Source organism: Ahaetulla prasina, chromosome 17, assembly GCF_028640845.1.
Source record: "Ahaetulla prasina isolate Xishuangbanna chromosome 17, ASM2864084v1, whole genome shotgun sequence".
NCBI classification, from domain to species: domain Eukaryota; kingdom Metazoa; phylum Chordata; class Lepidosauria; order Squamata; family Colubridae; genus Ahaetulla; species Ahaetulla prasina.
Genome location: NC_080555.1, coordinates 13035264 through 13049867, shown reverse-complemented (window position 1 = coordinate 13049867; position 14604 = coordinate 13035264). Strand labels below are relative to the sequence as shown.

At 46.0% G+C, this 14604-nt stretch overlaps 1 protein-coding gene across 1 annotated transcript; it reads right to left on the bottom strand.

Moving 5' to 3' along the window:
- Nucleotides 1–7109: 7109 nt before the first annotated feature.
- Nucleotides 7110–13728, bottom strand: LOC131186336 (SLAM family member 9-like). The gene is made up of 5 exons (XM_058159792.1): nucleotides 13666–13728; nucleotides 11819–12145; nucleotides 10587–10850; nucleotides 8063–8179; nucleotides 7110–7581 (listed from the first exon to the last, which is right to left on the bottom strand). The coding sequence occupies exons 1-5, from the start codon at nucleotides 13718–13720 to the stop codon at nucleotides 7517–7519; spliced, it is 828 nt and encodes a 275-aa protein (XP_058015775.1). The 5' UTR covers nucleotides 13721–13728; the 3' UTR covers nucleotides 7110–7516.
- Between the last annotated feature and the right edge of the window lie 876 nt (nucleotides 13729–14604).

Here is a 14604-nt window from a genome sequence, read left to right as displayed (position 1 = left end):
CGCCTTCCTACATCAGGAGGTGCGGATGACCTTGCAGGACGAGCCGAGGAGTTTAGCGGTTATCTATACGATAAAATCGCCAGCTGAGGGACGGTCTGGATCGAATTTGGGATGATCCAAGCGAGGGAGAGGAGGCACGCCTTGTTGAGTCCATTTGGGATGAGTTTGACCCTGTGGCTCCCGAGGACGTGACAGGTTGTTGGGGAGGCTTCACGGCACGACATGTTTACTGGACCCGTGCCCTTCCTGGCTGGTACTGGCCACTCAGGAGGTGACACGAGGCTGGCTCCAGAGGATTATCAACGCTTTGTTGGAAGGGTTTTCCTGCCGCCTTGAAAGAGGCGGTGGTGAGACCCTCCTTAAGAAGCCTTCCTGACCCAGCTGTTTTGGGTAATTATCGTCAGTTCCAACCTTCGCTTTGTTGCGAAGGTTGTAGAGAGTGCCGTGGCGCGACAGCTTCCTCAATACCTGGATGAAGACGCCTATCTAGACCTGCTCCAGTCCGGCTTCCGACCCGGATACAGCACGGAGACAGCTTTGGTCGCATTGGTGGATGATCTCTGGAGGGCTCGGACAGGGGTTATTCCTCTGCCCTGGTCCTATTAGACCTCTCAGCGCGCTCGATACCATCGACCATGGTATCTTGCTGCGCCGGTTGGGGGATTGGGAGTGGAGGCACCGTGATATCGGTGGTTCTCCTCCTATCTCTGACCGGTCGCAGACGGTGTTGACAGGGGGCAGAGGTCGACCGCGAGGGGCCTCACTTGTGGGGTCCTCAGGGTCGATTCTCTCGCCTTCTGTTCAACATCTACATGAAACCGCTGGGTGAGATCATCAGTGGTTTCGGGTGAGATACCAGCAGTACGCTGATGACACTCAGCTGTACTTTTCCACCCTGACCACCCCAATGAAGTTGTTGAAGTGCTGTCCCGTGTTTGGAGGCCGACGGGTCTGGATGGGGAGAAACAGGCTCAAGCTTAATCCTCCAAGACGGAGTGGCTGTGGATGCCGGCACCCGATTCAGTCAGCTGCAGCCGCTGGCTGTTGGTGGCGAGTTATTGGCCCCAAAGGATAGGGTGCGCAACTTAGGTGTCCTCCTGGACGATCGGCTGTCGCTTGAAGATCATTTGACGGCCGCTCCAGGGGGCCTTCCACCAGGTTCGCCTGGTTCGCAGTTGCGCCTTCCTTGATCGGGATGCCTTATGCACGGTCACTCATGCGCCTGCTACCTCTCGCTGATTACTGTAATGCTCTCACATGGGGCTCCTTGAAGTGCGCCGAGGCTTCAGTTAGTCCAGAATGCAGCTGCGCTGGGTCATAGAGGGAGCTACACGTAGCTCCCATGTAACACCGATCCTGCGCAGGCTGCACTGGCTGCCTATGGCTTTCCGAGTGCACTTTAAGGTGTTGGTTATGACCTTTAAAGCGCCCATGGCTTAGGACCTGGGTACTTACGGGACCGCCTGCTGCTACCACATGCCTCCCACCGACCCGCACGCCCCATAGAGAGGGACTTCTCAGGTGCCGTCCGCCAAACAATGCCGGCTGGCGGCCCCAGGAAGGGCCTTCTGTGGGGGCACCCACACTCTGGAATGAGCTTCCCGGTTTACGTCAAATACCCGACCTCCGGACATTTCGTCGCGAACTAAAAACACATCTTTTTATCCGCGCGGGGCTGGCTTAAATTAGTTTTAAGGGAAATTTTATTAATTTTAAATGGGGTTTTTAGTATGGAAAATTTTAATTTCAGGCTAATTTAATAAGTTTTTAAATGGTATTTTAATTTGTATATTGTGTTGTTCTTACTTTTGCCTGTACACCGCCCTGAGTCCTTCGGGAGAAGGGCGGTATAAAAATAAAATAAAATAAATAAATAAATAAACCTTTGGATGAAATTTGTCCTTTGAGTTCAGCAACCATTTATAATACTATCTGAAAACTTTTTCCCTCATAATTTGGTCAAGAAATAAAATTAATCCCATCAAGTGTAATTCAAAAGAACCTCCTTCTGCAGAACTCTGATGAAACTCATAATGCATATTACTCCACAAACTGAAAGAACTTGGAAGCATGAACAGCTTAGTGTTAAAAAGTGAAAATGAAGATTTTTAAAGCTATGGCACTTTTCTTTTTCTGAATTAATTTTCTACTGCGTTGCAAGGCTGTAATTGTAACCAGCAAAGCTAATGGTAACCAAATACTACTATTATGCCATTACATACTGTATGTAAGTTATAAAACATCAAATTTTCTGTTTATCTGTCTCCCTGTTGATTCTTATTACTTAAGAAAAAATCAGATGATTCAATTACAAATTCTAGCAGAAGAAATAGAAAACATTTCCTCATTTTTCTTTACAAACATAAGAAACATGCACACAATACCATTATCCATGGGTTCATATAAATTTATTATGTCACTCAACCAACATAGTCCTGATGGACTAAAAATCCAATTTCAGACAAAATTTAACGATAGTGCAAGTCCAGAGCAAGTATTTGGTGGAAGGCAGAGATAGAGGTAGATCCCCCACTTGGGAGTTCTGTGATCAAGCTCATCTCCCAAAACATTGACCTCAGAGTCACTTGCACGGCAGAAAACAATGTTAGCAAGGTGTTCAGGACAGTTTCCTTTAAGCAAGTTTCTTCTGATACTTTTTGAGAAGATGAACTGAGGGTGTGATGGGGGAATGGCCTTGAGAAAGACAGAAGTGTAATTTGAGACTCACAAGATTCTGTTAATATAACTTACCATTAAGACAGAGTTGGTTCTCCTGGTTGTGCTTGATGACTGTTTTGGGGGGGGGGGTTGTCAGAAGGAAACTGGGCTTGGGGACTGAGATTGATTTGTTTTGGAGTAGAATTGTGAACCCCAAAACTTGGACATGCATGCACTGTCTGAGGGCTCAGGAATCCTGAATTTGCAGGTGGGAATTGCGGTGAGACGGGCCTTGCACTTGGGTTCTGGGCATTGCTAAAGACTCGGGTCTGCCTGCAAATCCTCTGGTGGCCAGCCACGCTTCCCACAATGTTCACTTTTTCCTCAAGGTCATTTGCAAAGAAGGAACTTCCCTTTCTGCAGAAGAGGCTCTGGCGCCCTTCCTCCTCTGGAACACAGAACAGATACAGCACAACAGGTGTGGTGAGGGACCATGTCTGATGCTCCTTTCAAGCTCTTGCGGTCCTTTCATGGCAGCTGGCCAGCAGGACTAGACAAAGGAGCCCAAATAGACAGCTAACACACTGAGAATTATTTTTTTTATTTTTTTTTTATTTATTTTGTCACAAAATCATACAAAAAGATTATATAGTATATAAACATATATATGAGTAAATATTAGGAGGTATAAGCATATATATATATATATATATATATATATATATATATTTTTGTCCCATGTAAATTGGACGGCGATGCTGAAGTCCATTCGTCATCTTCAGGCTCACACTGCTCCCAGAAGCACGAAGCTGAAGCCTGAAGATGACGAATGAGACTTCAAACGCCGGCAAGACACTTCCAATTTTACACGGACAAACCCGAATAACCAAAGACCTACATACAAACACCAAAATCTCAGAAAATATATATATATATATATATATATATATATATATATATATATATATATATATATATATATATATATGAAGAAGAAAAGAAAAACAATAGGACAGGAACGGTAGGCACGTTTGTGCGCTTATGCACGCACCTTATGGTCCTCTTAGGAATGGGATGAGGTCAATAGTAGAAAGTTTTTGGATAAAACTTTTAGGATTATGGGAAGAGACCACAGAGTCAGGTAAAGTATTCCAAGCACTGATGGTTCTGTTACAGAAGTCATATTTTCTGCAATCTAGATTAAAGCGGTTAACATTAAGTTTAAATCTATTGGTTGCTCTTGTATTATTGCAATTAAAGCTGAAGTAGTCTGTAACAGGAAGGACATTGCAATAGATGATTCTATGAATTAAACTTAGGTCTTGTCGAAGGCGATGGACTTCCAAGTTTTCTAAGCCTAGGATTTCAAGTCTGGTGGGAGAAGGTATTTTGTATTTATTGTATAAATAAATAAGGTATTTATAAATAGATAAGGTATTTATTGTACCTGGATGGGCAGACAAAACAATTGCAGTTTGCTTGTGGATGATTTATTTTCAGTATGAACCTGAGAATCATAGATTCATAGAAGCAGAGAGCCAAAGGGCTGGAAGGGACCTAGTCCATCTCCTGTTCAAGGAAAGAGACTTATACCACCCTGGTCAAACAGCTGTCAGTCTATTTTTGAAACTTCCAATGATGGAGCACCCACAATTTCAGGAGGCAAGCTGTTCCACTGATCAATTGTTCTTACTGACATAATATTTCTCCTTACTTGGATTTAGATTTTTTTTTAGATCTGGATAGCCTCGAAATACGCCGTCTACGTTCTGACCTATGCTTAGTTCATAAGATTATTTTTTTATTTTTTTATTTATTTATTATTTTGATTTTTATACCGCCCTTCTCCCGAAGGACTCAGTGTTGTGTCTTGCCCGCCCTCAGAGCAGCCGGGGCCTTCTTACCTGCTCCCGAACACTGAGGAATGTATGCCTCCCGGCCCAAGTCCTGGCTCCATGCCCACACAAACTGCAGAAGAAGGAGCACCTCCCTGCCCCAGCCCTGACTCCATGCCCAGGCAAACGGAGCAGCTAGACCCCTCCCCCTCCTCCACAGCATGTGAGCCTGAGGAGGGTTTATTCCCAACAGCTGCTGATTGGAGTGACCCTCGCATCAGAAGGCTGGATAGGCGGAGGCAACAGAAGGAAGGGAGGGGCAGGCCTTAATGAGTGCTGAGTCATGGAGCCACACCCCATGGCCTATATAAAGGATCTGCTTTCTGGCAGTCTCTGAGTCAGGCAAAAGTCGAACTTATCTTGCTGAAGTCACTTACTGGTCTCCTGCCTGCTGTGAGGACTTTGCTAAGACTTTGGGCAGAGCTGCAGAGGCAAGCCTGATTCAGATTTCCCTGACCCGGCCGTCAGCGGAGGAGTGGGACACGACACTCAGGGCGGTGTACAGGCAAAAATAAAACAGGCAATACAATGTACAATTTAAAATGCAAATTAAAAAACTTATTTTATAATTAGCCTAAAAAGTTTAAAATATATAATAAACTAAAACCCCATTTAAAATTATTAATAAAAAATTTAAAATCGATAAAATTTAAGCCAGCCCCGCGCGAATGAAAAGATGTGTCTTCAGTTCGCGACGGAAGGTCCGAAGGTCAGGTATTTGGCGTAAACCCGGGGGAAGCTCGTTCCAGAGTGTGGGAGCCCCCACAGAGAAGGACCTTCCCCTGGGGGCCGCCAGCCGACATTGCTTGGCGGACGGCACCCTGAGAAGTCCCTCTCTGTGAAAGCGTACGGGTCGGTGGGAGGCATGCGGTAACAGCAGGTGGTCCCGTAAGTACCCAGGCCCTAAGCCATGGAGCGCTTTAAAGGTGTAACCAAAACCTTAAAGTGCACTCGAAAGGCCACAGGTAGCCAGTGCAGTCTGCGCAGGAGCGGTGTTACGTGGGAGCTACGCGTAGCTCCCTCTATCACCCGCGCAGCTGCATTCTGGACTAACTGAAGCCTCTGAGTGCACCTCAAGGGGAGCCCCATGTAGAGAGCATTACAATAATCCAAGCGAGAGGTAACGAGCGCATGAGTGACTGTGCACAAGGCATCCCGATCAAGGAAGGGGCGCAACTGCCGAACCAGGCGAACCTGGTGGAAGGCCCTCCTGGAGACGGCCGTCAAATGATCTTCAAACGACAGCCGTTCATCCAGGAGGACACCTAAGTTGCGCACCCTATCCTTTGGGGCCAATAACTCGCCTCCAACAGTCAGCTGCGGCTGCAGCTGACTGAATTGGGATGCCGGCATCCACAGCCACTCCGTCTTGGAGGGATTAAGCTTGAGCCTGTTTCTCCCCATCCAGACCCGTACGGCTTCCAAACACCGGGACAGCACTTCAACAACTTCATTGGGGTGGCCCGGGGTGGAAAAGTACAGCTGGGTGTCATCAGCGTACAGCTGGTATCTCACCCCGAAGCCACTGATGATCTCACCCAACGGCTTCATATAGATGTTGAACAGAAGGGGCGAGAGAATCGACCCCTGTGGCACCCTACAAGTGAGGCACCTCGCGGTCGACCTCTGCCCCCCTGTCAACACCGTCTGCGACCGGTCGGAGAGATAGGAGGAGAACCACCGATACATGGTGCCTCCCACTCCCAATCCCCCCAACCGGCGCAGCAAGATACCATGGTCGATGGTATCAAAAGCCGCTGAGAGGTCTAATAGGACCAGGGCAGAGGAGTAACCCCTGTCCCTGGCCCTCCAGAGATCATCCACCAATGCGACCAAAGCTGTCTCCGTGCTGTATCCGGGTCGGAAGCCAGACTGGAACGGGTCTAGATAGACGGCTTCATCCAGGTATTGGGGTAGCTGTCGCGCCACAGCACTCTCTACAACCTTCGCAACAAAGCGAAGGTTGGAGACTGGACGATAATTGCCCAAAATAGCTGGGTTCAGGGAGGGCTTCTTGAGGAGGGGTCTCACCACCGCCTCTTTCAAGGCGGCAGGGAAAACCCCTTACAACAAAGAAGCGTTGATAATCCTCTGGAGCCAGCCTCGTGTCACCTCCTGAGTGGCCAGTACCAGCCAGGAAGGACACAGGTCCAGTAAACATGTCGTGGCGTGAAGCCTCCCCAACAACCTGTCCACGTCCTCGGGAGCCACAGGGTCAAACTCATCCCAAACAGACTCGACAAGATGTGCCTCCTCTCCCTCGCTTGGATCATCCCAATTTCGGTCCAGGCTGTCCCGGAGCTGAGCGATTTTATCGTATAGATAACCACTAAACTCCTCGGCTCATCCCTGCAAAGGGTCATCCCGCACCTCCTGATGAAGGAGGGAGCGGGTTACCCAAAACAGGGCGGCCGGGTGGTTATCTGCCGACGCAATGAGGGTGGAGGTGTAAGAACGCCTTGCCTCCCCATTGCCACTAGGTAGGTCCTAGAATAGGACCTAACTAGTGTCCAATCAGCTTCGGAGCGACTGGACCTCCAGGTGCTCTCTAGGCGTCTTCTCCGGCGTTTCATCTCCCTCAGCCCCTCGGAGAAACAAGGAGCCGGACGAGATCTGCGCCGGGTCAGAGGCCGCAAAGGTGCGACACGGTCCAAGGCCCCAGCCGCGGCCTGTTCCCAGGCCATGACTAGTTCCTCAGTCGTGCCATGGGCCAGATTTACCAAAATGTAAACTGTCTTCCCAGTTTCCCCTTTCAACTCCCAAATATTAAAAATAAGGAAGCAAGTGCTGGAGTTTTCCTTGGGGGCCAGACAAGGCAGCAATGAAAGCAGATGCAGAGGACCAACCCAAGCCTCTCCCACTAGCCACATATCATTGGCTGGTCCACAGAAGCCCCCTTGTCCCAAAAGCTCCTCTGAAAAGCTGCCCAGGAAGACCAGGAAGTGAAGCGGCAGGAAGGAGACTCATCTCAGGCATCTGTCAGTCGTCTCCAGGCTGGGGTGGGCCCGACTTCTTCCTCCTCCATCTGCTGGGAAGAAAACCAAGGCAACAGCTGAGCTTTAGGAGAAAAAAGGCAGAGGTCCAAGGGGCAACCAGCTAGAGCAAGTTGGGAGGTGCAAAAGGAGAAGGGGAAACTTGGCTGCAGTATTTTCATTCGTTCATTCGTTCATTCGTTCATTCGTTCATTTGTTCATTCGTTCATTCGTTCATTCGTTCACTCATTCATTCAGGGTCATCTTGCTACCATGAAGGAGGTGGCCTCAAAGTGGAAATGTATGTTTATCCTTTGGAGTGACTTTGTGCCACCGCTTTGTCAACGGCTCGTCTGGACATGATATCTTGAGGTGGGCAAATGTGGCTGAGATGGAAGAAGCTTTGTGTTGTATTGGGATCAGACTCAACCTGTAGATCCTGAGAAATAGAGAGAAATTCCTTTGGGGCAGAAGGAGAAGGAAATAAGAAGAGAAATGTTGGGGTTTTCAGAGATCCTCCTTAAGATAGTATGGTACCTTTTCTGGATTTCTCCATGGGAATGAGTTCCATGCAGCCAGGAAGAAGAAGACTTCCCCCTAGGCTAAGACACAGCAGGGCCCAGAGAGGCAGCCCAGGCAGGTTCTTGGTCTGTCCTGAAAAAGAGCAACAGGCCCTGTTAATCTTTTCAGCACCTTCAGAGAATGGACCGTGCTGGCCCCATTTGCAACAGAAGACCCACCAGCCCTGGGCAGGTGACCAGCACCTTGAACCCCACCCAGGCTCCATCTGGCAAGAAGGTTATCAGGTGCACCAAGTCATCCAGGTCATGGTGATCTCAAAGGTGCTTTTTCAGGAGGCAACTGGACTCTCTTCTTTTTCTTTGAAGACTTTTTGCTTCTCATCCAAGAAGCTTCTTCAGCTCTGAGTGAATGGTGGGGGAAGGACTTATATTCCTTGCAGACTTTTAGAGTTGTTGAGGCCACTTGGAGGTTGATCTGTGTCCTCAGGGTCACCTGAGTAGTGGAAATGAGTAGTGGAAATAACTCTCACAAAGAATGCAAACGGCCAGCTGTCTGCAAGAAATATACATCCTTCCATTTCCCACCATCCAGTCACAGCTGAAGAAGCTTCTTGGGCAGCTCATGCTCAGCTACGGCCAGGAAGAGTCAGCACAGATCCATCTCTTGTGACAATTGTACTTATTCCATGCTGAATCGCCTTGTGTTGGGACCACCCTTTGAAGACCATACAGGAGCTTTAGATGGTCCATCAGGCATCAGCACAAGCAATTGTGGGCAAAGCTTGGTGCCCCTGTCCTAAAGGTGCTTTTTCAGGAGGCAAAAACTGGACTTTCTTGTTTTTTCTTTGAAGACATTTCCCTTCTCGGCCAACACTGTCCTAGGCTGCAACAGGAGAGGGATACAATCAAGATCAAGTGAATTATTAGTACTGCTTTATACTTTTTTGGAGAAATCACATTTGGAATACTGCAACCAGCTTTTGTGATTGCAATCAAAAACCAAAAATATTGAGACCCTGGAAAGAATGTAGAGAAGAGCCACAAAAATGATCAAGGGTCAAAAGGCTAAATCATACAATGAACGTGTCAGCCTCCACTCCAAGCTTCACTCTATTTGTGTTATATGTGTGCAATTCGTATTCAGTAGTTAGATTGCAGTGTCAGTATGTTAATGTAAAATAGCCATGAACCTAAGATGTATGCTATCCTATTTAGATTAACAGAAGAAGGCCCTTTAAGAGTGTCGTCTGACATAAAAGGAGGGGAAGGGGCAGCTAATGTTTGAATCAGCATAAACGCCAGATGCGCGGGCTTTCCAATGATCCCTGCATTCCTAAGATAATAAATTGCCAGAGACCTTCAGAAGAAGATTACCACGGGGGGCGAGAAGGAGCTGGCATTGGATCAGGCCTGCCTGACCTTTTGTGGGAAGGAGGGACTAACGAGGGGATATGGGATGTTAGCCATATTCTGTCTCAGATCCAACTTTAAACAGCTGTAGTCCGGATGTATTTAGTAAAAGTACTTTTCTTTATTTTCAAATGAAGTCAAGGTGTATTCTTTCCTAAATATAATCAGAGACAGCCTGACAGAACAATTGAGGGAACTGGGTATGTGTAGTCTAGCGAATAGATGGATCGGGGTGATATGATAACATCTTCCAACGTTTGAGGGGCTGCCACAGAGAAGAGTGAGTCATCTATTCTCCAAAACACCTGAGGTCAAGGCAGAAGGAAATGGGTGGAAAACACCATTTTCTTTCCTAAAATGTATAAGTATGAGTGCATCCTTTTGTCGGGAGGAGTCCCATAATTTTCTGGAGTGATTTCGTCTTGTGTACATTGATTAAATAAATAAATACTGCAGTGAGCATTGATTATTGGGCTCTAGGTCCAGCATCTGAGTCCACAGAAACTGGTGTCGAAAGAAGGATTCACATTTTTTTGAACTGTGACTGGGAAAAATAGCAGGGCACCCTATAGACTGGGTGCTGTGGTGAATTCGATCCCATGTCCCTCCCTGCTGTCACATAAGGGGCACCATTTAGGATGTGTGTAAGGCAGCAACCTGTGTTTAAAAATCAGTTTTGGGTAGAGAGGTTTCTTGATTGTGTGTGAACATGAAAGGGATCGTATAAAATGCTGTTCCTCCCTGGTCAGAAGACCCAGGTGTGAATCTAAGATAATCGCAACAATCAACACAGGAAAGGAGAATAGGGGAAGCTTGGCCAGAAGACCCTCCAATCCCAGACACGAAAAGAGATCAATCAGTGATCTGAAGGTGAAATTGAAGAATTGCTGGAAGGGGCAATTTGCAAATTCAAGATGTCCAGAGGGGACTTCTGCTCTTCTGTGGTCAGGAAACACAAATTTGGATCATGAGTGGTTAAATATATAAAGCAATGGAAACAGTCCCACTCAGTGATCATCCTGTGCCTAAGGAAGTGGACCAATCTACTAGGCTCCGGTCATGGGAGGAGAGGTGGTCGCAATGAGGCTCCTTTGGACACAAAAGACTTTTTCATGGAGAGAAAAACTTACCAGAACAAACTTCCTTTAAGGTGACTGTCCTGAATGCTACACTATCCTCTGTTTTTGCCATGCAGGTGAATTCTAGATCAAGGTCTTGGGAGTTGAGCTCCACCACAGAACCCTCGGAGATGATATCAATGCCCTTGTAACTTGCGTTCCATCTGAATTCCATTTCATCTTTCAAGGTCCCTGTAGAGCAATTCAGCTGCCAAACTCCCTTTCCAGCCCCCATGGAAGTGCAGGTCACTCTTATCTCAGACTCCGGAAACTGTTCTGAGCAGGAGATGCAGAGACACGTCACATTGTGAGAAACCACAAAATAACAGTGAGGCCAAAGTGGAAGGAGAAGCAGCTACGGCATGAGTCAATCAATAGATTTGCTTAGATTAGAGCAAGGAAAATACATGTCATCCATTTCTGTCACAAGTAACAACACTGCAACAATCCCCCCTCTCACATCTGACACATTATGATAGAGGAGGGCAGGCGCGCACACACACACACACACACACACACACCCTCTGCCTTCCAGCAAGCCCTCCTTATACTAAACCAGAGGTTGAGGGCGAGATGATAACCTTCCAGGCTCAGGGACCCTCAGAGACTCCCTGACTCTTCCCCAAAGACTTTGTGATTCCAACCAGTCCCACCAGATCCTCGGACAGACTCCTAAACTGTCTTTCTGGAGATTCCCGTCTCAAAGCACACCGGCCTCTCCCTGCCACCCCATCTGGCCCAATCCAGCCTATGCCCCATGGAGAGGGAAGCCCGGAGAGAGCTGTGATGAACCCCCAAGGTCCCACTTCCAGAGGGAAGAGCATGCAGGACACCGCTTGAACTCCATTTCTGACCATCATAGAAAGGCAAGTCCTCAGCTGAGCCAAATCTCCTGGTGTGGAAGATGGTGGGCAGGGTGGGACAGGGAGCAAAATGGTAGATTTGTGGGGTGGGGGGTGAGGAATAAGGAAGGATTTAGGCCTGATCAGAACCTCTTGAACCAATTTGCATTGTAAAAATGGACCAGGATCTATCCAAAAACTCTGATGGGCAGAGCCCCCAGGGACAAAAGCTAAAAAGAAGGGAGCAGCAGGTGATCAGCTCTGGGCTCACTCCAAAAAGTGCATCTCTTCAAAAACTGGACTCCCAAAGCCCCCTCATCAACAGAAAAGCCCCCACCTCTCCACATCATCCTGAGCAAAGGAGGGAGGCCAGGAATTAGCTGCCATGACTGGGATACTTACTAAGCACCTCCAGGTCAAAGAACTCCTTTGAGATTCTGTTTTGTTGAACAATATGTGCCGTGTATCTGCCAGCGTCCTCTTCCTGTAGATGGCTGAGATGTAGTTCTCGGCAGTCCTCAGAGACCCTCAGTTCCTCTTCAAAGACTGTGAGGAAGCCCTGGAGGCCACATGGTTCCCCATCTTCCCCATCATTCACCGCACTAATACGTATGGAGTTTCCGTAGATACCTTTACTCCAGCGAATCTTTTCATACGGTGGAGGTTCTGTCAATCGGAAAGTGACAGAGCCCCCCAGAATGCCATACAGTTCTTTTGTCTCGGAAGCTCCTGCAAGGCCAGAGAAAGCGTTCAAAGTTGGACCACAAGTGACTTTCCAAGCGTCAGAGAAAAATCTTTTGTGAAGAAAGATTAAATGGCCCCAGGATAGAGGACTGTTGATGCATTGCTCCCCATCTTCACTCGCATCTTTAATAAATCATTACAGATGTCTTATATTCCTTCTTGCTTTAAATGCTCTACTATCATCCCAGTGCTGAAGAAACCCTCCATCAAGGAACTGAATTACTTCAGACCAGTTGCTCTGAATCCATAATTATGAAAACCTTTGAAAGGCTAGTGCTGGTCCATCTGAAAACCATCACGGATCCGCTGTTAGACCCCTTGCAATTTGACTACCGAACAAATAGATTGGCAGATGATGCTGTTAATATGGCTCTGCACTACATCCTACAACAACTTGAATCTCCAAAGACCTATGCAAGGGTCCTCTTTGTAGACTTCAGCTCAGCATTCACTACCCTCATTCCAGATATTCTTCTAACTAAATTGACTCAGCTAGGTGTGCCTGACCTTGTGAGTCGAAAACATAAACTTTCTATCAGACAGGAAGCAGTAGGTGAAGCTAGGCAAAACCACATCAGATATTAGCATGGAATTGAATCCGGACAGTGTGAGCAGAGTTAGCCTGCAATACTGCATTCTAACCACTGCACCACCATGGCTCAACCGAGCTCAGAGGGCACCAAGGATCCCACAGTTCAGCCCTGACTTATGAATATTCTCTATATCTCTGTATAATTATTAAAATACTCATTGCCTGTCTTTATAAATTAGCAGGATGTAGAACTTCAGTAATTCTCTCTATGTTCATTATTCAGAACTTTATTCCTAACCCTGTTTTGTAATTTAGTCAATTAGTTTTAGGTATTCAGATATTTTAGTATTTTACATTTTTTATTATAGTGCTTAGCAGATATAAGCAAAAGTTACATTCCTTTGTATAATTATTAAAATATGCACAGCCTGTCCTTACAAATCAGTGAGACTTTGCTTTGAAAAACAGTGAAACAAGTAATATTTTTCATTGCAAGAAGAAATTAAACGAAGGTTACATGTGTTTGGGATCTCAGAGGCTACAAAGATTCTAGACCATCTTCCTATTGATGGAAAAATTATTTGGGATTTTGCCATTTTTACTTATATGCTTCCATTATTATTAAATTTTGTCTGAAATTGGGTTTTTACTCCTGTTAATTAAGACTGTAATGTCGAGTAACATACTGGTAATCTATGAAAGATAGATAATGGTATCATTTTTAGGTTTCTTATGTTTTCTTTTAAGAAAAGAGGGGAAAATATCATCTATCTCTTATTATAGAATTTGTAATTTCAATCTTATCTGCATTTTTCCAACTCAAATTTCTCCAACTCAACAGTTTTTTCCTCCAGGGTTTTATATCTGTTCTAGTAATGATCCAAGCTGGGATCAAGAAAACAAACTGTGTTTTGAGCCCCAAATTTCAGTCCTGGCTTGAAACTAAAACATAAGTAAAACAGACACAACTTACCAGCTCCTAAGAGAACGAGTGATAACCACAAGCCCACTATGCTCTTGTGGGACATGTCAGTGGTTGGTGTTTTAACAGGAAAGTGAAGAGAAATCTAATCAAACTTCTGCTAAATATAGAAGGACAGCCTCTTGGGTTGGAGAGACGTCACAGCTGCAAAATTGGGCAGCCCTCTTCTTTCTGTGCTTGCAATTTGTTTTGTGCAATTCATTTATTTATTCAGTTGATATAGAGTAATATTATTCTTATATTCTGGGCAGCTTACAAAATTAGACCCTAAACAATGCCTTCTAGAACAGGGGTCTCCAACCTTGGCAACTTTAAGACTTGGGGACTTCAGGAATTCTGGGAGTTGAAGTCCCCAAGTCCTAAAGTTGCCAAAGTTGGAGACCCCTGTTCTAGAAGATTCCACAAGTTCTAGTTGTCAAACCCAACCAAGCCAGCAAGTCGAGACGATCAGATCTCTTAAAGCATAACTTTATTGAGTACATCATTTTGGCACACATGAAGCAAACCCAACTCTTTTTTTTTTATTTTTATTGAAAAAGTTTTACATAGAACAAATTTTTAAACCATCGTTCCCCCCCTTCCCCCCTCCCTCCTCCTTCTCCCCCCCCAACCCCCCCCCCGAGACTTCCCAGAACAAAATGCAGGGTGTAACATTTTTCAATCATAAGCTAAAATACCACAAAAATCTACCTCATATACACGCTCTCCCAACACCCCCATAACTCCCCTTTCCCATTTAAACATATACATTAATATATACCATTCATAACATTATTCATAAACTATTTGGTACTTTTTAGTCCGATACTTGTTTTGAACATAATCAATCCACCTTCTCCACTCCAATACATATTTTTCTTGTGAATGTTCTTTCAAATACGCAGAGATTTTTGCCATTTCTGCTAAGTTTGATACTTTAAGTGTCCATTC